Source organism: Ostrea edulis, chromosome 7, assembly GCF_947568905.1.
Source record: "Ostrea edulis chromosome 7, xbOstEdul1.1, whole genome shotgun sequence".
Classification (NCBI taxonomy): domain Eukaryota; kingdom Metazoa; phylum Mollusca; class Bivalvia; order Ostreida; family Ostreidae; genus Ostrea; species Ostrea edulis.
In genome coordinates, this window is record NC_079170.1 from 86,668,599 (window position 1) to 86,693,598 (window position 25,000).

At 33.6% G+C, this 25,000-nt stretch overlaps 1 protein-coding gene across 1 annotated transcript in view; it reads right to left on the reverse strand.

The window, feature by feature from the left end:
• The window catches only part of LOC125653396 (uncharacterized), a 157,990-nt gene that overhangs the window by 35,300 nt on the left and 97,690 nt on the right, over nucleotides 1-25,000 (reverse strand). The window contains exon 7 of the mRNA XM_056142840.1: nucleotides 23,344-23,394. Coding sequence (XP_055998815.1) covers nucleotides 23,344-23,394 — 51 coding nt within the window. The remainder of the gene's footprint in view (nucleotides 1-23,343; nucleotides 23,395-25,000) is intronic.

The window sequence follows — 25,000 nt, forward strand, 5'->3', positions numbered from 1 at the left end:
CATAAAAATATCCGGAAATCGTAATTTTGAAAAATAAAAAAAATCGGGGCGGGGCGATTTTCGAGGGGCGGGCGGGAATGATAATCTACTAATTAATTTTACTTGGCCTTATGTTATTTTAGCATATTGTAGCTAACTGTACTTCAGTGTATAATTGAAGGTTTCTTCATTGTCATGCTACATGTATGTCATCAGAAATGTTAGCATTATGTTATTCATTAAAACGTCATAGACGATCAGCATTGTAAATTATTGCATCATTATCGGAATAATTTGAATTAAAAAGGCCAATTATAATAGCGATATCTTTACAGATTTAATTCATAAACGTGATGTCAACAAAACCAATAGTGAAAAGTACATTTTTTATTGTTATGGTGCCATAACACAGACGGCTGCATGTGCTAGCAAATTTTCAAAATGCGCTGTTACACAACCACCCATGATATGGCACCATGCATCGCTGTAAAAACGTTTTATCAGTATTCAAAACTTAATAGAGCTTTTAAAAATTATTAATGAATAATATTTTACAAACTTTATCAGTTCATTTTATAAACAGTTTTGAATTCTACGACAAATATTGAAAAATGATCGTTATCCGTGAGAGAAGCCATATTTGTAACGTTTTCTCCTGGCAACATGGCTATTGCTTCTGAATCATAATTTTAGATAGTACATGCCTTGAATTACAAATGTACCAACTTTGATGGTGTTTCCATTACTTGAAAAGTGATGGACATGCATACATGGGTAATAGCTGTGAATCTTTTCATTGCACGTGTAAAAGAAATACAAAGGCACAGTAGAGACACTTTAAATGCCAAATTATTTATTTTGATAAGTTCAAATGATTTATTTTTTGTGATATTCATACTCTAAAGGAGTAATAATGTTTTAATGCTGTAAACATGGTAATCTAAGTTGTAATTTAATTATGCCCCAAAAATTGGAAGTTTTTGTGGCGTTTGATTTTGGTGCAATCTTTGCTAGAGTAGTTTGTATAGAGTACTTTGGTTACCAGTCACAGAATTGATAAAATGCTTACAACATATTGAAATTTTACTTTATTTTGATTCTCAAGACTTTGGTCATCTCTTTGTGTTTCAGATCAAAATTACAAGGATTTATCCATAAAAGCATCAATGATGGAAACCCTTAAAGACCCAATTTTAATTTGACACCCCCAAATTGTAAGCTGCCTGCCAATCAAACATTTAACAATAGATCTCAGGTGGAGTGACATCTGCAGACACTGTGGTCTGGGGCTACCCCCAGAGAGGTGTTTTGATAACAATAACAGCCAGTATCTACAGGCATTCTTTAGATCTTGAGGAAGCCCAGTATACCTGAGTTTTGATAGCAAATGACCTGTCCACAACTGCTGTTTTCTTGTAATTCAATTGTTTTTAAAAAGGCCCCTGAACAATGCAATTTCAATATAATTGTAATTTCCCCCCTTTATATACCTGTACATGTATTATAAATTACACAATCAGAAATTAAACAATAATTTGCACAATAAGTTTTAAAACTTGTAACCTATTGAAATAATTTATGTCATCAATTTATGATACCTCTATATTTATAACAGAAATTATTCATTGAGTCAATGACAGAGAGAGAGAAAGAGGGGTGGGTGTAAAATGTGTGTCAGCTACCCTTAGGAATACAACCATTATTCAAACACTATGACCACAGAAACTCTGCAGAGGTCACTGAGACAGGTCCTGTGTATATCAAAACTATAAAAAAGCATGGACAGGTGATTTCTACCATGTTCTGCCTCTGTGTATTTCTTTGAGTGCCATGGGATATAGCAATTAACACCTTAGTAGACCCTGGCCACTCCAGGTAAATAACATCTGTTTAGATTAGGCTCCGCCTACATTTTCACTGACCCTATGGTCATGAGATGGGTCTTTAAATCCATTCTCTTATAGTGTAGATACTAATGGACAAGGTATTCAGGTGTAAGTTCAGGTTAATTAAGATTATATAAATGTTTATACAGAATTTAGAGCAAATAGATTATGTAACTGAATTACTTTTGACTGCATGCTCAGTGAATTGTCAGTAATGTTGAATGTTTAGGTCACTTGAGTAAACTTTGGTGACCTATATTGCAGTTGGTTGTCGTGCGTCGTCTGCCATGCATTAACAATTGAACATTTTTAACTTCTTGATAACTACCAATCCAATTCTTTTCAAACTTGACATGTACCAATAAATGTGGATACCATGGATAGTGATCTTTGATCTTGAATTTTGAATCTTACATGTACATTTGTTTTACCATACAGTAACTAATCAAAGCTCATAAGATGGTGCTGTGTAAACCCTCCTTTGTTGGAAATCGTGGACGAGTCAACTCTGAGGTACTTGAGACCTTTGATTTTATGAAATGCTATGAAACTCGGTATATCAACAAATAGTAGTTAAGACAAGATATGGTTGTTTTCATTTGGGGACCGTACAAAAATCTTAATAACTTCCTCGTTTTTTTAACAAAATTATTTGAAATATTACATGTAAGTTTTAGGTATATATTATGAGGTTGTGCAATATGGCATATATACAAACATTCTGAAAAACATACATGCACATGTGTTGCAATTTGATTTCCTGAATTTTAGAGGGTTTTGGTTTTTTTTTTGGTTTTGTTTTTTCAACCAAATAAGACAAAATTTAGATTATGTCTTTAGTTATTGTAGTATTTACTTTCACATTATAGTTACCTTTGTAATGATATCTTAAATTGACATGATTGTTTATTTTACCCTAAAAAACTTTTCCAAAGCCAGTAAGTTAAAGGAGAGTCCCATAGACAGATGCTGAAAAGAGGACAGTTAAGTCAGAGTTGTGTCAATTAATTCATCATATTCGGTGTAATGCTGGTTTCAACATTTTAATATTTACAACTGACCAGGTGTAAAGGTGCACATTTTCCATTTTTTGAATGGGAAAAGGAGTGGGTTCGATTCCCTCAGTCAGTATATACAATAAATTTTGAAATCATAGCATATATACCGAAAATCTATTTTTGTATTACATGTAACTAAATTTTGGGTCCTTGAATGAAAGGGGAGGGAGTAAATTCTTAATTGTTTGTGAACAGTCAGGTCTTTCCACTTTTTGTTAGTTTTTGGTGACCTTAAATTTTACCTTAATCAATTATTGAATGTAAACAAACCTTATAAATAAAAGAAAAGAGAGTTAATTTGGGTATGATTAGTCAATAAAGCTGTTGTATAGTTTCATTTGGCAATATGAATTAGGGTAAAATTACAAGTAAAGTATTAAAGGACGGATAATGCAAGCACTAGATATGGAATTCAAATAGTTTCTATGTTATTTATTTCTGTATTGATAATTAAGGTAGTTATAATCTGCGTTGATGAAGTGTCTTGTGTAGAATTCAAACTGGTGAATATGAAATGTGGTAGAGTTTGGATTTCTTTGCATGTAGTTCTATTTTCATTTTCAAAAATGGTAACTTTATACAGAATGCTGCAGATTTATTTGTTGGCTTTGTTGAGTGTGTTTATGTATTGGGTGTCATTCATTGAGATGACTAGGATTTTAAAAGAGGATGTGCAAAATTTGACAGGCAGTGTGTTCAGGATGACAATTGTGTACAGTTTGCATAGATTGAACATCAGTAATTGGTTTGTCTGTCTTTCATGTACTCTGTTTAGGCAGCTGTTTGAAATCCTGGGTAAGCTTGACTGTGATAGATGCATAGAGAAAAAGAAAAAACTCTATAGGAGAACATGGAAGGATATCAAGAACTTGTTTCTCAATTCTATACAAAAATATCAATTAAAGGACTAAACGTTTAGGTTAGTGATGTTGGTAACCTAGACAATATGAAGGGAGATGTATGCATTTATGTTAATTTATATATATACATAACTTTTGATGTACACCAATAATTTCTCCAATACACAAAACTTCTTATGTGTACATTATGAATAAAATCTACCCTCATATTTTTGGCCCACATAGTTTCCTGCAAGAAGATGAAGAAATATCGGACATTTGTCATTATAATGTGCATTGTGTAAAAGATCAAGATACATAACAAATGTTTGTGATGGTATTGTTACTAAAAATAAAACCATATGCATATATGAATTGCAGATACATTAATATATGTCTAACTTAAAGAAATCTCAGAATGAACTTTTATGAAAATTCAACAAAATATCATCATTTTGTTTATACCATAATGAAAGGTGAAAATAACAAACAATACAAATTTTATGAATATTCAACTACATTTTTAAATGATAATATTCAAACAGAGATTGAAATTTGTCAAAATGAGGAAAATATATAAGATATATTGGTTTCAAATATTTTGGAGTACATGTACATGTACTAAGAAATAACATTGGACTGACATCATTGTTTATTAGCTCACCAAAGGCTTTTAATCTAAAATATTACTAACATTTAATAACATTTAATATTTGTCTTAGTTGTCAATTTCCTCCCAGATTTTATCTTTTTCTTAAGAATTAGATCTGTAAATGGTGAGGGAAAAGATATTGTCGAAATATTTTAGAAAAAATGTACACCATGATGATATATCAGGATTTAACTTTCGCTGGTTTCTTCATAATTGATATTTTTTTTATTTTAAGGAAAGAAAATGTAGATTTCAAATTTTTTAAAACGTAATATTAAAGCAAAATTAAAGATTTTGGCTTTTTCTTTTTAATTGCTAGAAAAAGAAATTTGACTTTCCCTTTGAATGTTTGATGAATCCTGCCATATATTTTTTATGCCCCCGAGATAGAAGATCGGGGAAGGGGGGGGGGGGACCATATTGTTTTTGTCCTGTCTGTCATTCTGTCTGAAACTTTAACCTTACTAATAACTTTTGAACAGTAAGTGATAAAGCTTTGATATTTCACATGAGTATTCTTTGTAACAAGACCTTTCCGTGGGTACCAACATTTTTTACCCTGTGACCTTGACCTTGGAGTTTGACCTACTTTTTGAAAACGTTAACTTTGCTAATAACTTTTGAACAGTAAGAGATAGAGCTTTGATTTTTCACATTAGTATTCCTTGTGACAAGACCTTTCCGTGGGTACCAACATTATTGACCCTGTGACCTTGACCTTGGAGTTTGACCTACTTTTTGAAAAATTTAACCTTGGTAATAACGTTTGAACACTAAGTGATAGAGCTTTGATATTTCACATGAGTATTCCTTGTGACAAGACCTTTCTGTTGGTACTTAACCTTTTGACCTTGACATTTGACCTACTTTTAATTTTTTTTTTTACATAGGTCATAACTTCTAAATGGTAAATAGTATAGCTTTCATATTGTACATTAGCATTTCTTGTGAAAAGATCTTTCTTCTTGTACCAATTTATTTGTCCTTTTGACCTTGGCCATTATCGGGGGCATTTGTGTTTCACAAACACATCTTGTTATGCAAATACTTTAATTCCAGAACATTATATGCTTCCAGAATGTATCAAAAATTAATACTAATAATTAGTTGTATTGATGTATCAAATTGAACCCCTCTGCATCACAAAATATCATTGCATTGTTACACCATCATTGAGGACCACTAAGACAATTTCAGTCAAACTTGGAACAGTAATGGTGGTCTCTTGAAAGAGAGTTTTTTTTAATAGAATGGGTGTCCTACAAAATTTATAAGAACTACAATGGGAATATTAGATATTGTATCTACATGTACATGGAAATGGAATTTGTTCATTTCTTAAAGTTTCTTCTTTATATCCCCTTAAAGTTTGAATAGTTTTATAAAAAAAACAATACTATAATTGTTTGTGGTCATTTTTTTTTTACTTCACAAAATTTCTTTTTCTGAAACATTGAAAAAAGGAAACATTGTTCATATGTACATGTATTTAAGAATATGTATTGTTCAGGTGTTAAGGTGTACTGATTTTGGAATACAGTTATGCTTAATTACAGAATTAAGCACAGTTACCGACAGGATATATGCATACAGCTAAAACAAGTTTAGTTTGGAAAAAATAATATAACCTATAATATAACCTGTATGTGTATAAAAGATTTGAATTTATTATGATTAAGTAGTTTAAAACCATGTTGCATCAAACTGAAAAACAACCAAAATAAAATGTTATTGTCATATAAAAGATATGTGAAGAAGAAAAAAGCTCACAGGTTTCGAACCAACTACAACTCACAGGTTGACGAAAAAATAAAAGCCTTAACCATATATATTTACACGGTCATAGTACCTTAATTAATAGTTTACTCAAGAATATTTTTTTCCTTATAAAAGTTTAACTTTCATATAGAATTGGTATAGAATGAAGATTTTCTTCATTCAAAAATCAATTTCCATGACTATAGCGGACCCATCAGGGGCAGATCCAGGAATTGTGGCTACGGGGGCGCCACTTTATGAGGCTGGGGGCCGCCTTTAGGCCCCTAGTGGGTCTAGGGTGAAGCCCTGGTGGGGGCCCAGGAGGCGAAGCCCTCGGAAGCTCCTGGATTTTACAGATTTTATAGGGCTTGAAATGTCTTCCATTTAGTCATTTGTACTATTTTCTATCATTTTTTATAAGGTGAAATTAATAAAATGAGGCAAATATTAGGGGTTTTTGGAAAAAAAAATAAGTTAGCCCATCAAAATAATTCAAGAAATCAAAATATTTTATTTATTTCTCCGGGAGTGGAAGAAATTATTGCTTCTTGTATCATTTAATACATTTTTCTAAACAAGATACCACGATTTACCTTAAATTTGAAAATTTGGGGGGGGGGGGGGGGGCTCCCCTTAAATCCGCCACTGCCCATTTTCCACTAAATATGCTTAACAATCGCCCTTTTCCGTAACCTTATACGTCCTCGTTCTTTTCCTTACCAAAATTGGACCAGATTTATTTTTCAAGAGGAAAATCTCAATAAGTCTGGTCCAATATATATATATATATATATATATATATATATATATATATATATATAATCCAAAATATAAGTAAATATCCACACAGGTAATAGTATAATAAAGAAAAATTAGAACGCCGAAAATAACTCAACCGGTTTCATTTTCAATTTTCAAGAGTTATGAAAATTGAAAATGAAACCGGTTGAGTTATTTTCGGCGTTCCAATTTTTCTTTATTTTATATATATATATATATATATATATATATATATATATATATATATGCTTCAGAGAAAGTTTAATGTACCCTATGTAGCCTCCGTTTTCAAAGCGCGAGGGCAACCGGAGATGTTGACGTCACTATGACCTAAAATTTTTGACAAGCAAATACACAAAGCTTATATAATTCATCTTGTTATGTCTGATCCTCAAATTCCTTAAGGGGGTGGGGGTAGAACTAATCAAAGATTTAAAAAGTTTCCAAACTTTTATTTCTGAAATCGTGAGGGGAAATATAGCGATCGTCGTTGAATTCAAAGTCCCAAGCAATACTACTATAAGATACATGCAGTTTGTATGTGTGTGTGTGTGGAGGGGGTACCTAACTACATATACATGCACTTTCCCTTGCGTTTGTCAATTTGCTAATTTTGCCTGTAAAACTAATGGAAAATGAACATTGCCAAAAAATCGGGGGGGGGGGGGGGGGGTCAAACATTCCTCCTGGCACTCTTATTATGCGAGTTGTGAAAGGAAAATATTTGTTTTTAAAGAGGTCCCTACTATCACCGCAAATATATATTCTTGTTGCACATGACACAATGTACTGACCACCAGGTTTCTGTTCGTCGTTTTCCATCCACAGCATTTGACCGTCAAGGTAAAAAAATAATCGAAAACTAATTGCTCATCTAATGGGCACCACCAATCATCTCCCAAAAGATGATTTGGCAATGCATCAAATGAAAACCAGGACACTACCTATCATATTTCAAAAAGATGAATTAGTAACTGTTTGCAATGAAAGAGGATCTCGAGGAAGAAAAAAGTGTGGCAGAGGGACGGACTGACCATGTCATTAACAATATACCCGAACTTTCTTTTAAAAATGTGGATATAAAAAAGAAAATCAAAGAAAAAGAAAAGACTGAAGTTTAAGTGGAGGAACTGTTAAACCGACAGTAGGATCTATTCTGGCTTATTTATGCCATTTTACATTTCGTCTTATCGTTATTTCGAGATGAAAAGACGACAAAACAACGAAAAGACGACCCAAAAAAAAGTCCAAAAGATGACAAAATACACGCGAAAAGACGATCAAACAAACAAACCATCGCAAATTAGCGAACAATTCAGTCGTGTTTTCCTTTGACGTTATTTCGAGACAAAGGGACAAACGAAATGACAACAAAAACGAAGATAAAACACTAGGGTCAATGTAATAGACATCCCACGATGGATGATGCTGACACAGCTGAAAATTATTATTGTTGATTTCGTAATAATATAAAAGGATTGTTTTTTCGTGTTTCGTGTTTTAATTGCTGTACTACTAGACATAGAAATAAAATACAGAGACACTGTGTCATAGTTTTTCCCTAAATGAAGAAATCAACTGCACAAAAGAAATGCAACCAAAAAACTGGGTAATGTAGGTAACTGTAAAAACTAAATCATAGTTGATGTTGGTAACTTGAAAAATTGATGTACGTTACTGACAAGATTGAAATTCGTGTCTTCACAAATAGTTGAAACTGGTCAATATAACTGAGGAGTTTGCCAATCGACGATTCTCGCGAAAATATGTTTTGGAGGTATAATGAGTTGCATATTTACCCCCCCCCCCCTCTATAATTATGCTTTTTATCGACCAAAAATCATGTTCAAATTTGAATTATTTTTTAATTAATTTTGTTTTTGATTTGCTTGTCAATAATTTTACGCATTTATTAAGTCATCTTCTCCGGTTGCTCTCCTTCCTTACATTGAAAAACGATGCCACTTGCTGTTATATGGGACTTCACCAAATTATATGAAAGAGATGCTGTTAATTTTATATGTTGAAAAATTCAAATTCAGGTAAGTATTATTGACAATTGTAGACGAAAATTGTGAAGTATGTTCACATTACAAAGTCACAAGAAAAAGAGATTGAGAAAAAGGAACAATATTTAAATTTTGTTTCGTATAATCATAGAATTCGTGTATACATGTATCAATTCATTTATTCATATATCAAATAATGTATGCGTTCCATAGAATTAAGACTTTATATTTTTTCTGGGTGTTTATGTGCTGCTTACAAAATGTTGATATCTCAATGTCAATGGGAATTTGAGAAATGTAAACAAATTAAGAGTTGAACATAACGAACAGTGATCAATCTCATAACTCCTATAAGCAATACAAAATAGAGAGGTGGGCAAACACGGACCCCTGGATCTACCAGAGGTGGGATCAGGTGTCTAGGAGGAGTAAACATCGCCTGTCCACGGCCAAACCCGCTGTGAGTCATATATCTTGATCAGACAAACGGATATATCCTTAGTCAAAATCAGTGTGCCAAGAACGGCCTAACAATCTGTATGAAACAAGTCAGACAGCATTTGACCCAATGATATGTTGTATTGACGAACTAGAGCGTGATCGTTATAACGACTATAGATTTTGTGAAATGCTGGCTTTAATACCACCTTCACACTCACGGATTTTTCTTACGAGTCCTTACGGATCTCCAACTCGTAGTCAATCGCAAGTATTCGTAAATCACTCGTTGGTATCCGTTAATAACTCGTCACAACTCGCACACACTCGTAAGGATTCGTGAAAGTAGGGGCAAATTTTTTGACATGTCAAAAAAAAAAATTCACGATTGTCCACGGATTTTATTTTCCGTAAATAACCCGTAAATAACTTGTAACAATCCGTAAGTATCGTAAACTGGTCGCAAGAACACATAAACTGCTCGTAAGAATCCGTAAAACACTCGTAAAAAGTTTTTTACGAATCTTTGCGGTTAGTTTACGATATGTTACGGATAGTTTACGAGTTGTTTACGGAGTATTACGAATGCCTAAGTGATATTTACGATTTCATTCACGTCGGGTTACAATCGCTTTACGGATTGTTCAGAGTCATTACGAGCACTTTACGTATAGACACGATTACTTTACAAGTCATACTTAAACTTTACGATTAAGGAAAGGTATAAAAGACACAAAATCTAACAGTTTCTTTCAATTGTTATCAAGGCATCAAAGAATTTACACATCTTGCATACAATATACATACATACATGCTGTTACAAGCAATGTCAGTTATCGAATGATGATACGAAGCAGATTGCGAACACTTTTGAGTCAAAAACGTAAACAATCGTAACCAACTCCTAACTATTCGTAACATCACGTTATCAACACGTTAACAGGTCGTGATTACACGTAAAAGCTAAGCTAAATCGTAAATGTCCGTAATATACTCGTACCAATCCCTAAAAAGCTCGTAAAATGTCGTAAATAGCTCGTATTTATCCGTATTCACTCGGAGTAAATCGTAAATGTGTGCCGTAAATGCATCGCAAGAACTCATAATAAACCGTAAATGTCCCGTAAATACTATTAAACCATTCTTAAACAGCTTTTTAAAGTGTCTAAATCGTAACAATCCGTGTACTTTTACGGATTTGTGGAATACGTAAGGATTCGTAAGAAAAATCCGCGAGTGTTAAGGTACCATAAACGAGGTATATGTAATAGACTATACATGTGTATTATCATTTTAATATTGTATTGGTGATTGGGGAAATACTTTCTACAAATCTGGGGGCTTACATCTTCGATGGCCTCGAGAATTTGAGCTTTTTATTCTTAGAGCCGTGTCTAGACGAAAGCAATGACTCAGAGAGAGAGAGAGAGAGAGAGAGAGAGAGAGAGAGAGAGAGATTATAATTACATGTACACGAATTTTATCCGTCCCGTATTCAAAATTACGAAATCGTTGTAAAACTACATTACGAACATCGAATACACATGGACATTAAAACTAAACAGTCTGTTAAGAATACTTAAAATTTGATTAAGTTAGATTCATGCATCTATGTACATCGCTGTTCATCCTATGTGGTCGAATTATGTGCACTTTGGTGTAGTAGAATATATGGACATTGAAGTTTTATACATTAAAATTCCTTGATTTACTTAATATCGAATCATTTTTTATTTTTTTTTTATTTTACTTTAACCATTTGCTTATTTCACTTTAACTATTCTTTTTCCTCGAATTTTTTTTCTTACATGGAAAAATCAAATTTGACAAATGAGATAAATTATGTAGCGTGCTTTTTCTATTTCTAAAAAGTTTTAATAAAAACCACAGTAACTTCCTAAATAACCCCGAGCTCTAGTCTAAATATTGAAAGAGTTAACGATTTCAATGCAAATAAAGTGAGAAAAAATTATTAGTATATAACTTCCTTTGTCTAGAATTAAAGATTTTTAAAACAAGATATGTATTTTGATATGCATTTACTGTTACTTACATATGCGTCTGAAAAATATCAAGTTATACTCCAAACTATTTGCTGATATTTTGGCTCCAAACTTGTTTTTAATTATTGTAGGAAATATAACAATAGTTTTCATTCATTTTTTTTTTTTTAAAATACATAAAAACTCGAACAAATGAATACATGCAGTAATTATACTTTAAAGTTTACAAAATACGGAAAGTAAAATCTGCAAATGTTTCGCCTCGCCATTTTTCAGCCATAGTGAATTTTTCGTTGCATTAAGCAACACCTGCCCAACATACACGGTGCAGGTGATGTACACCAAAACGCCTTTGCGCTTGACTAAGTAGAGGTGTACAATTTGTGGTCAATGTAGATAGATAGAATGCGCATTTAGTGGTATTCTCTATTCTCTTTAGAAAAGTGAACAGGCATGGATGTAGACTATGCCTGTCCACCTCTCTAAAGAGAATATAGTATTCTCATCCATGCTTGTACACCTTCATTAACCAAGGGTGGCGCTCCACGGTGTTGAGCGCCACGCTTGGCTTGCGAAGATGATCTATTTACGGAGTACAGCAGGGCCGGGTTTCACAAAACTATCTTATAAGAATGTCTTAAGATCTGACTTATTACAATCATAAGATACGACAGTACCGTTTCACAAAACTATCTTAACTTCAAGAAATCTTCAGATAGATCTTAGGACGTTTTTATAATCAGGGGATCTGGAACACGAATTTCAAATCACCTAAAGATCAGTAAATTATCAGAAACAAAACAGGAATATTGCCTAAATTGTTTCGCTCCATCATGGTCAGTAGTTAAAGTGAAACCCTAAAAGAGGCAGATCTAAAAAAAATAATATCGGAGGGAGGGGTCCAGTCATTGTTGCAGTATATTTTGTGGGTTATTACTACACTAGTTAGGATGATAGTTCATCTTATCGATAAGAATGAGTTGGGTTCTTTAATTACTGGGTTCTGATTACGAGGATGATTGATCCCACAGAAAAAATTAAGATCTATGTTATCTTTTTAGTATCCTGTCTACGAAAGCCTATTAGTATCATGTAAAAAAAGAAAGAAAAAAAATCTCGTAATTTCGAGATAATTATCTCGTAATTACGAGAAAAGATCTCGTAATTACGAGAACATTTTCTCATAATTACGAGATAATTATCTCGTAATTACGAGAAAAGATCTCGTTATTACGAGATAATTATCTCGAAATTACGAGAAAATTTTCTCGTAATTACGATAAAATATTGATATAAAGCCGAGTTGCACAACTTATAGATAATCTTGGAAACGTTTGATACATGTACCATTTCCCCCTTTCTTGAGTGGTCAGCAAATCGAAATGATCTTATTCAAAGAGTGTGTGACGGTACATATTGTCGTCCGGTGTCGCATGATTTAGGAATGCTAAATACCTATAATTTTCGTTCTGGGTTATTATTTACGTTCCGGGTTATTATTTACGTTCCGGTCCGCGTAAGTTTAGTTCCGGTCAAAATCACACTTTTGAAAACATGAAATGCATAATATATTATGTTTACGCACATTTCTTGTGGGTTTTATTTCTTTCATCGGGTTATACAATAATCAAAGACTAATATCATTAGAACCGGAATATTTATACGTCTATTTTTGTGTTTTCAAAATTTGTCAGATCAACAGGTGTTTATTCTTGTTTTATTACTGAGGTTTGATCTCTCCAATTCAAAGGATTGTAAACTGGAGGTGTGAAACCTGCATATACATGTATGTAGATAGAGTTGTTACATGACTCCTTCTACAATATGTACCAACACAAACCCTCACCATTATTAAATGTACATGTAGCATCAGGTACTGATCTACATGTAGGAATGAGACTTCTTGAACTAAGTTTGGATTTTTATTTATCTATTTTTTTTCTTCAAATCTAGACTATATACTCAAATGTACGCAATATTTTTCTTTTTTTATCGATCAATGCCATCATATATCTTTAATGATCAAATCATTTCGTACTGGTTACTTAAGAGATTGAGTATGAGTGAGCGAGAGAGGGAGAGAGAGAGAGAGAGAGAGAGAGAGAGAGAGAGAAAGGGAGATATGTCACTAGTCCTGTACATGCACGTTACTAAGAAAGATGCATACACTTAAAACACAAGATAGTGGTTTGCTAAAATAATGATATTTTCATATTAAAGATATTTTAAATTGAAATCTATCAATATATAAAATGAAACAAGTCAAACATGTAATCATTTAATGAGATTAACAAAAAATCGATCAAGGCCTCCATTGAAAATGGTATTGGAATCGTACAAGAATTCCAAATATTCATTCGCATTAAACAATTCAGCATCTAACCACGGCTAAATATTCTCTACAGAGATACCTATAGTTGTCTTAGACGCCCCCCCCTCCCCCTCCCATCTATCGCGGCCCGCTACAATATATTCCAATAGCCTATTGTCTCCGACGACAGTATGTACCGTGTTGCAAAAAAAATATGCCTCGTCTCGGTGCATATTGTCGTCGGCGACAATATGTAGTATATGTACCAACGGACAATATGTACCGAGAGGGTATGTGCATATCGTCGCCGAGGATGATGTTGCAAACGACAAGATGTTCCATCAAAGTGTGTACTTAACGGTGGAATTACAAGGATCTTGAACTTTCATACACAGTTACACTAAGCATTATGATAGTTTAACTTGATCATTAGCTTATATCATCGTAAAACTTGTAAAATTTAATTGATTTAATTAATTGATAGTACAGAAACCTACAAGGGCTACAATAATAAATCGCCGTTTTCTTTCTTTGTACTTTAAATGCATGAATAAACTTTCGTTCGGTAAGTTAACTTTCTAGAAATTATATTGGTTTACTTGGCATGCTTTGAATGGAAAGTGATTTCTTATATTTAAAACAGCATCCAAAACACACTGACAGAATGAGGAGAGGAGAGCTCATATAAAGAAAGATATCATGTGACCAATATTTACATATTTTTCTCGTTATCTCGTAATTACGAGATCTTTTCTCGTAATAACGAGATAATCATCTCGTAATAACGAGATCTTCTCTCGTAATTACTAGATCTTTTCTCGTAATTACGAGATATCTATCTCGTAATAACGAGATCTTTTTTCGTAATTAGGAGATCTTTTCTCGTAATTACGAGATACCTAGATTTGATTTAGCGCATTCCTGAATTACTTTAAACATCTAGATTTACGGATGGCATTTAGCGATGTACTTGATTTAGCGGAAGCTGCGTTCCGCCAAAGGCGCTAAATAAAATACACAGCCAAATGTAATACATTTACAGTATTTTGATCATTAAAAATGAAAAAGAACATTTTGGTGAAAATCGTGAATCAGTCCCTTTTTAACATCAAATAGTCACGATTAGCTTGATTGATTGTAAGCCTTTAATGGATCTCAACATATCGTTACCAAATTGAAGAGGGAAGAGAATTACAAAACCAATGATAATAATTTTCTGCCGATTTAGCGTTAAATATCTTAGGATGACTGTAGTAACGGACATCACACTGACCCCAGTGAAAATAGGACTTGAAGCTGACATGTTTTTTTTAAATATAGTAGAATTATCTGTGTTTGCCATATTTCTCTGCTTATCCGCCATATTAGATTGGTATATCTATCAGGGTTTGCATGGTGCATGTATATAAGGGGATGAATTTGGTACCCTTCACTTCACATCAGTATTTCCGATTTATCTGAGCGGATAACCTCGATAGGTAACACGTACATCTCCGATAGTAATGTGTATAGGGTATATGTAAGTAATTTGTTATATAATGACTCGTGATTTATAGAAATTCATCGAATTTCACGTAAATAAATTAACGCCCGACCCAAATGGACCTATATATCACTTTGAATCTATAGGCCTATATGTATTATAACAATGTCTCTATATGAGAAAGGAAATGATAATATATTTCTCCTTTATTTTTTCTGTCTGATTTTGTAGGAATGGAACATTAATTTTGTTGTCTGTCGTGGATAATCAATAATTACATTTACAAAGAAGGAATCATCTAGAATCATATCATTGTGCTCAAATACTGGTATTCTACTGAAGAAATCTTTTAATAGGATATAAAGAATAGTGTAGTAAAACTGTTGCGGATTTAAAGGGACGACCCCCCCCCCCCCATATCCAATTATAAGGAAATCATGGTCTCTTGATTAGAAAAAAAAAAGGATAAAAGAGGCAATCATTTTTTTCCACTCTCAGAGTAATAAATGACAAGATCTTTTGATTTATTGTTACTCTTATTGAGAATTTTTTTTATTTTAATCCCAAAACCCTTAAAATTTGGTCATTTTTATTCATTTCACCTCATTAAAAATGAGAGAAAATTGTAAAAAGAACTACTTACGAAACATATTTTAAGTCCTAAAAAATCTCTAAAATCCAAACACCCTGCATCATTAAATTGTGCCCCTTCATAACTTTAATTCATGGATCCGCCCCTGAAAAAAAACGTTTCTTCTGTTTCGTTTTGGTCACACGGAACACATATTCTGTTCGTCAATGGTTCACATTTACATCTACCAGTTTCGATTTTCAGTGGTAAAACGCTGCACCTAAGCATGGCCATAGTTGAACTCGCATTTTAAGGGAGGTTTAGCAACACGTATAAGAAACAAATGAAATCACTTTTAGAACACCATACAGAGCTCGAATAACGTTTCTGTATCATGTCATAATGATTACTTCTCAGGATTGTGTAAAATTTAGAAAAATATTAATTCATAAAATTTTTCGTTTTGCCATCTGGCACAATGAATATAAACTGAACACAGACTTATAGCTGTATATTGAAATTTCAAATCGATGTATTCGACAAGTAATAGTATTCATAAATCAGTAAAAATCCATGATGAGGTGTTATCATTCTTTTATGGTGCAATGTCAATATAATGCATTAGTGGGAAATCCCAGAATCATATCCTGATCTAGATATCAATAATAACAAAGCTGAATGCTTCTCCTTTTTCTAACGTGTCTAATGAAATTCAAGAAAAGAACCCCGCTCTTGCATTTAATCTAAATGTACTTCAAAATCAATTTATTTCTGCTCTGACCGTAATCGTGTTTCTAATTTTCTGGGACATTTAAGGGAAATACATAAATTGAAACTCCATTAGCATGGAATGAAATGCAATAAGTACATGTATAGTATATAAACAATGTACATGTACTTTTATCAGTAGTGAATTACTTTTTGCCACCCCTCCTAAGAAATATCCCAAATCCATTTTTTCTTGCTTGTCGAGAAATGTAATGCAAGAGTGAAATGAACTGTTTCCTCCTCACGTGGCTGTATTCTCCATACAACTGATTGATTATACATTGTATATTGTTTAACGTCCATCTCGAGACTTTTTCACTCATATGGAGACCTCACCAACGCCGGAGAAGAGCTGCAAAATTTAGGCCTATGCTTGGCGCTTACGGCCATTGAGCAGGGAGGGATCTTTATCATGCCACACCTACTGTGACACGGGACTTCGGGTTTGCGGTCTCATCCCACGGACTGCCCCATTTAGTCTCCTCTTACGACAAGCTAGGGGTACTGTGGACCTATTCTCCGGATCACCATGGGAATATCTCCATACGAAGAATTGTTGTACTTAGAATTTCATGCAATTTTATACACTTTCGGTAATTTATAATTGATTATATTTAAGTTCAAACCCAAACAAATATATTTTAATTCAAATATAAGCACCAATGTCACTCTTGTATGTTTCCGCCAATCCAAAACTTTAAAATATAAAATACAGTAACTGAATGCTTGAAAGCACTTATATTAGTGATTCTTTTTCTTGCTATATGTGAAATGACACCGCGCATCGAAGTAGGACAGTATATCTCTCTCTCTCTCTCAGCAAATTATTTCTCCGCGTTTCTCTCATGGCATTGACATAACTGCAAAGTCTTGCATGCACATGTAAGTATGCAAGAAAACCTGTTTCGCATTTTAGTCTAAATTATGTAAACTTTCGGAATATTTCACTGATTTACATGTATACAATATGTTATTTGTAATTTTGAGCAATGCATGATATTTCAAAACGTGATTTCATTGTTTTTCACTCCCTGTACATTCTTATCAGAGATGTGCACAGGTCGAGTCCAGCTAGAAAATCTTGTATAGCAATTAATCGGCTATCTGAAAAAAATATGAGATAAAAAAAATCATGTCAGCTTAAAGGAATACGCTGTTTCTGTTAATTTGTCGTCTATTCGCAAGTGTTTTGTCAATTTATCTGCTTTACGCAAGGGGGGTTGTCATCTTTTCAATATTTTGGGGCAAAAAGTCGCTAATTTTCGTTCTGTCATCTTTTCGTTTGCTGCCTTTCCACAACAAAATAACGACAAAACGCTAAGCGAACACACGAGAAAATTCTTTGTTAATTTGCGGATTTTGTTTGTCGTCTTTTCGCATGTATTTTGTAGTCTTTTGGACCTTCCGTTTTGTCGTCCTTTGTCTTTTTGTTGTTTCGGTGGCAAAAAGTCGCTAATTTTCGTTTTATCGTCTTTTAGTTTCGTCATCTCGAAATCACGATAGGAAGACAAAAAAGACAAAAAAAAAGACACAAAACAGCCACAAGAATCTCTCAAGGAAAATTTGCTTATTTGCTTTGAGTTGGAAGTAGGAGGAGGTATTGTATTTCATCATATTTCTGTGGAAGACAATTAGTACCATAAAGTTAGTTTTCTAGGGAGGGGGTACTTTTGCTGGTTAGAACAATGTTGGGGTCTATTTTTTAATGTATTTTCCATTTCAAATATAAATGTTGTATTTGTATGCAATTCGCAAATAATCATTAAGTACGAAACCTCAAAATTAAGTATCGCTACAAGTGCCTACGTAAGAAACGAACAGCCAACCCCTGCCTATAGATTTTAATCAAACACGTTATGTGCCACGTTAACATTCCGTTCAAACTTTGCTCTTCCTGCTTTCATTTGTAGGACAACTATAGCAAAGGAGATCTTTCGAAATATATATTTTTGAAACCTGCTCAGGTTCGAAAAAAGCTGTCAATGCGCATTTCAGAATCACTGCAACCACCCTAAAGCCGGGCAAGAATGTTTTATAATTTCTTTAGGGACTGTCCCTATTTCTTTCCCAAACTGCATCAGTCAAGTAGATATCAAATACGGTTCTAGATAGCGCTCTTGCATTAAAAGAGGAAGTGTTTGAAGGGGTTAAAATCCCACTAAAATTCGTCAGAAGACACCGATATACCTTTCATTTACTCCTGAAGAATTGAAGAAACTAGTCGAGATATATATATATCGACTAGTTTCTTCAATTCTTTAGGAGTAAAGATATATATATATATATATATATATATATATATATAGAATAAAGTCAAAAAACAAAATCCAATACTCAAACTTTTTGAGTATTGGATTTTATTTTTTAACTTGAGAGAGAGAGAGAGAGAGAGAGAGAGAGAGAGAGAGAGATAGAGAGAATAACGGTTGACACACCGTCCTCTCAAGTTAACACACCGTCCTCTCACGGTTAACACACCGTCCTCTCAAGTTATAACACACCGTCCTCTCAAGTTAACACACCGTCCTCTCAAGTTATAACACACCGTCCTCTCAAGTTAACACACTGTCCTCGGAAGTTAACACAACGTCCTCTAAAGCATAGTGAAAATACAATACTTTAGTTTTCAAAATACAACAAAATTTAACCCCTCATCGTGTAACTACCGTTATGTCTTCTAAATAAACCAAATCTTGAAGAAATATCTCCATTAGAAAGCATGGTCCTCGGAGGAAGGTGTGGTGTCATAGTCCTCGGATGGTAGGTGGTGCATGTGTGTGTGTGTGTGTGTGTGTGTGTGTGTGTGTGTGTGTATTTCTTTGATATTTTAATAATTTGTATTTCCGCGTAGCTTTCAGCATCCATTTTAGATTGGACTAATCCGCTAGAAATAGCTCGCGACAAAAATTCTTATTTATCCCACTTGTATTTGAATTTCAGTAACTGGTGTTTCATCATTTCCAACTTAAAGTGGACTGTAAATAAAATTCTTAATTTCTTACGTTTAGTTTTACTATCAAAATGGAAACTAATTAATGGTAAACTTTAAACAGCATTTGCCAATGCACAAATAATCAAAATAATTTTAACGATTTCTTTCGATATATTATCCTATGATTTCACAATTTGCAACTGTTGATGAGTATATGAGATTATTAGAACACATAAAACAATTGCATACGTTAAATCAACAATGATTTTTCTATCACATTTCCCCTTGAAAGTTATTATGGAATTTGCATGCATTGCGTTTCCATTATCCTTGATATAAACAAACACAGCACAACAAGTAATGTTTTATTATAATTTATAGAATTCAAAACCTGAGGATGCCCAACTTAACTCAGTTTTACAAGGGTGGCTTCCATCGAAATCACTCGAATAAACCCTCTCAAAAGTGGGCTTTAGTTTCTTAGCATGTAAAACTTACAAGGTACCAATCACGCATAGCTCTTATCCTTAGAGGAATTTGACTCCACTTTTTTGACACTCTGTTTTCCCCAATAGTAGCGCTAGCAAGTTTATTGTTATTTCGGATTTCAAACATTTCAAACATTTTGGTTAAGCATCACTGAAGAGACATTATTTGTCGAAATGCGCATATGGTGCATCAAAATTGGTACAGTATAAGTTTCACATAAAAAGCAAGAAAAAAGTGCAACCCTTTGAAATAACATGTAATAAAATAATTCCAATGTTTTTAAAATGTACGGAAGTTAACATTAAGCTTTTTGGTCGTTAATGTAATCTGACACGTTGAGAAAATTAATCATGATGCGCTTGTCATCATTATAATGGAACGTATTTCATTTGCAGTAAGTGGCGGATCAACTGCTTTATCTCAATGAAAATATATCTTTTACAATAAAATGGAAAATGGTTTGTAGACATCTAAAAAACTAACAATTTGAGTACAATGCCTACCTTATGAAATTCACTAAAATAGTTTGCATTCATCCCGTACAAAAGCATCAATGCTTGTTTTATAGATAAGGTGGCAGGTGGGTGGGTCTTGCAAATCGATTTGTTGCAAGGACATACCCTGAATGCATGATACTGGATTTTTAACCTCAGCAAAAATAATATTAAGTTATTTGGAAAGTGCTCTGGACTTGATGAAATAAATTAGTTATTTCAAATCAAAATGCAGTTAACGGGTGAGAAATTCAACAAGCAATGAAATATAATTTCAAAAATTATGAATCAAAATCTGTAGAAATATGCAGCGTTTTTCATACACTACATATGTTGTTTTTAACAATCCCTGTATCAAAGTTTGAATGTATACCTTAGTATGATCTTACAATATCGACATTTATTGATGACCTAAATATCGCAGGTATATTTGTTAAAGCCACATGATCGGTCCAAATATAAAGTTTAATCGTCATCAGTATGTATTTTTAGTACATCATATTTTGATTCAATATCTGTCAAGTTCCAATATGTTTTATCCGGCCTAATAGATGATGTTTTTTCAATTGCATATTTCCGCAACATTTCGATTGACCACCCGAACTATGTTGCAAATTGATATGATATCGTAATGTGTAGAAGTATCAATCAAATCATACATATTGTTTCCTTGTTTTTTGTCGATTCGATATATGCCAGTGACTAATAATAAAAGACATCACAGAATCTTCCATCTTTGCTTCATACTTAGATATTTAATTGAAAGTAGACATTAAATCAGTATTTTGCAAATTATATCGTATTTATAATGATATAAGTTACCAATACATTCCTTGATTATATCAAATAAAGCCAGACTTGTTTCATACCGATTGTTAGGCAAATCCTGACACATTGATTTTAATTACGTACAACTCCGTTTACCTAATCAAGATAAGGCGGATGTGACCGGTTGACATGGGATGCTTACTCCTCCTAGGCACCTGATCCCACCTCTGGTGTGTCCAGGGTCTGATTTCGCTCATCTATCTATTTTGTATTGCTTATTGGAGTTATGAGATTGATCACTGTTCGTTATCTTCACCGTTCATAGGGCTCACTGCGGGTGTGATTGGTCGATAACGTATACTTACTCCTCCTAGGCACCTGATCTGGTCTGTCCAGGGGTTCGTGTTTGCGCTACTCATAATTTTGTATTATTCATAGGAATTATGAGATAGCTCAATATTCGTTCTCTTCACCATTTTGTTATGTGCCCTTTCAAGAGTTAAATATGCATATGAAGAGGTCATCAGATGAAGGCGAAAGTACCCCAAATTTGAACCTGTACTTAGAGTTCAGGGTCAAGACAGGATTACAGTTATATCCAAAAGACACTTTTATTTGAATTACATTTTAACAGTCTCGTTCGAAGACAGCATTTCGTAAATTGAATGGTCGTGATAATGTACTTATTTGCAGAAATAGCATGTCATTAGGATTAAAAATTACATTATTCGATCATAATTAGTTCAAAGGTCAGAGCAATTATGGTAATTTTGTAAACAGGTTACAATAATATGCATCTTTTCAATAACTTCAAGTAATAAAACAGAAAAAGTCTTAGAACTGTTTCCTTAGAAGAAATATCAATTATACTAAAATGTCCTATGAGGAATCCAAATGAAGTGGCGTTTGGAAATATTTTGACGAAAGTACTTGTTACTCCATTAACTTTGATTATGAAAGATATCGACATTATGTCTAGATACACAATGCGCTAGCTTCTCCTTCGGTTACAAGATAGAGAATAACGCAACTTTTGAGACTGTGATCTCTTATTGGCTGACATTGGATATATTGTGGCTATTTTTCTATTCAGTTACAGAATCAGCTTACCCAAAATTTATAACTCAGTTATGAGAAAGATAGGATATATCCAAATTTATTCTCTAGAAATAGGTCTTTGTGGTACATTACCTACAGCTGGTGACGTCTCAATATGAGTGAAACGCATTCAACGGAACGTAAAATATATAAAAATTGTAACAAACTAAAGTAAAAACAGCAAGTGTAAAAGGTGCAAGTGTAAACGAAAAAAAAAACCCAGATAGCTTCGAGTTTATATTTTTAATTATCATTTATTACTGATAGCAGTAAGATCCTAGAAGTATTTTTGATAAAATGTGATTGTTTCACCGTTATGATCGCCAATTAGATGAATGATTAAACCTTGAGATAGTATTAGAATTTTCACTTTTCTGCTAAGGTACATTCGCGATCTATTAGTAACAGTCATGTGATGACGTCATACCGAAGTGCATATTTGTCACGTTGTTATGATACAAAATGACCCATGTAAACACTCAAATTACTATCTTCCTTTGTGTAAGACAAAGTTTCAAGTCTGTACAATTTCCGTGCATAAATGGACCATGACGCCATAATTTATCCGCGTATGTTCAGGACCAACGTATGCAGCGACATGGAATCTCCGTTTTTAAGGTCATGTCCGTAAGACTCATCATTTTCACACCAAATCACTGAGCGTTTTACGAATGAACAAGCAATATATATCTTTACGTTTTAGGCTAGCGCCCGACCATAACATGAGTAAGACTCGCTCTCTTGACGTCCAGATCTCGAAGCCAACTATATACCACTGAGCCACTGTGACCGCTAAATAATACCTAACTCCCATTATGAAATAAGGACAGATTTTTCTATTTTACAGAAAACGAATTTGCCAATTAATATCAAACGTTTGTACATACAATGTATACATGAAAGTTAATTTTGAATTCATATTACTTTTATAAGTACATGATAACGCACATTCAAAATTTTACTACATTTACAATGGTGCCCGAAACGGTTAAGTTAAAGGGAAAATAACAACGTGATGAAAACGTACCTGTATTTGTTGGTTTGTTGCTGTCAAGAATTAGAGGAGTGCTCTCCTTCCCTATAATAAGGAAAATAGCATATAAATAAATTTGCACTTTTCCATTAAATTAGGCTGTTATTCAAATGACATTATAACATTCTCAATTATAGTCAGCATTTCGTAATTCAATATTCGTGATAATGATCTTACTTGCAAATGTAACATATCATTGGGATTTGGTTTAACATCATAATAATCATTTCAAATTTCTATCAGTATAAGTTGTTCTAGGTAATAATGATAGTTTTGTAAACGGATTACCATAAATTACATCTTTTCATTTAACTTTAAGAATGAAAGAAAAGTATTGTTGACTGACCAGTTTCGGTAACCTTAGTGAGAAACCTCAATTTCCTCATTAATCACTTGGATGTACCTACCTTTAACCCCTTCTCTACCGTACTGCTCAATTTGACCGGTGGCGCGTAAAAAAAACAGGGCAACGCAAAAGGAGTGCCTCTAAATCTTTGAAACTACGGTCATAAGATTTATGATCAATATGCAAGGTGAAGATAACGAACAGTGATCTATCTCATAGCTCCTACAAGCAATACAAAATAGATAGTTGGGCAAACACGGACCCCTGGACACACCAGAGGTGGGATCAGGTGCCTAGGAGGAGTAAGCATCCCCTGTTGACCGGTCACACCCGCCGTGAGCCCCATATCCTGATCAGGTAAACGAAGTTATCCGCAGTCAAAATCAGTGTGCCGAGAAACGGCTTAACAATCGGTATGAAACACGTCAGACAGCATTTGACCCAATGCAAGGTTGTATTGACGAACTAGATCGTTATAACGACCATAGAATTTGCGAAATGCTGACTTCAATCGAGACTGTTGAAATCCCTGTACCATCAACTTGTTTGTCAGTAGCTTACCTCGATTTAAAAACTCGCTATACCCAGAACAAGCTCTTGCATATCGAATCAGTTGAGATATATAAACACCATATGCAGGTGATAATGGAATATTGCTACATAAATGTGGGAAGTTGACGATGGAGAAGCTGACATCATCCCGTTTGTCATACAGTTGAGTTATCAGTTTGCCGTTAATGTCTACTTTCAATAAAATATCTAAGTATGAAACAGAAGTGGACGACTCTGTGGTGTCCTTTATTTCGAGCTCACAGGGATATATCAAATCGACATATGAATGAAAGCTATTATTGTTAATAGACAAAACGTCATCGATATATCTAAAAGTCGAATTGAAGGTCACAGCGAGATATTTTTTCTTCTCACGTAGAAGTTTTTGAATAAATTCTACTTCATATGAATATAAAAACAGGTCAGCTAACAAAGGGGCACAATTCGTGCCCATGGGAATTCCAACAGACTGTTGGAAGACCTGATCACCAAAGACCACGAAGATATTGTCAATGAGGAATTCTAGCATATCTTTTATTTCAACTTCAGAGTACTTGTGCGTGGAATCAGAGTGGTGTTTAACAAAGTAAGTTTTTGAATGACTGATCACTAGATATGAATATTTCTGTTTTCCGTTTTTGTTGAAGAAGCAACTGTCTATGATGTCAAAAAGTATAGTCTTTAATTTATCGTGACGAATGGTCGTGTATAGTGTTGAAAAGTCATAGGTTTTAATGCTATTGATTTGGGAAA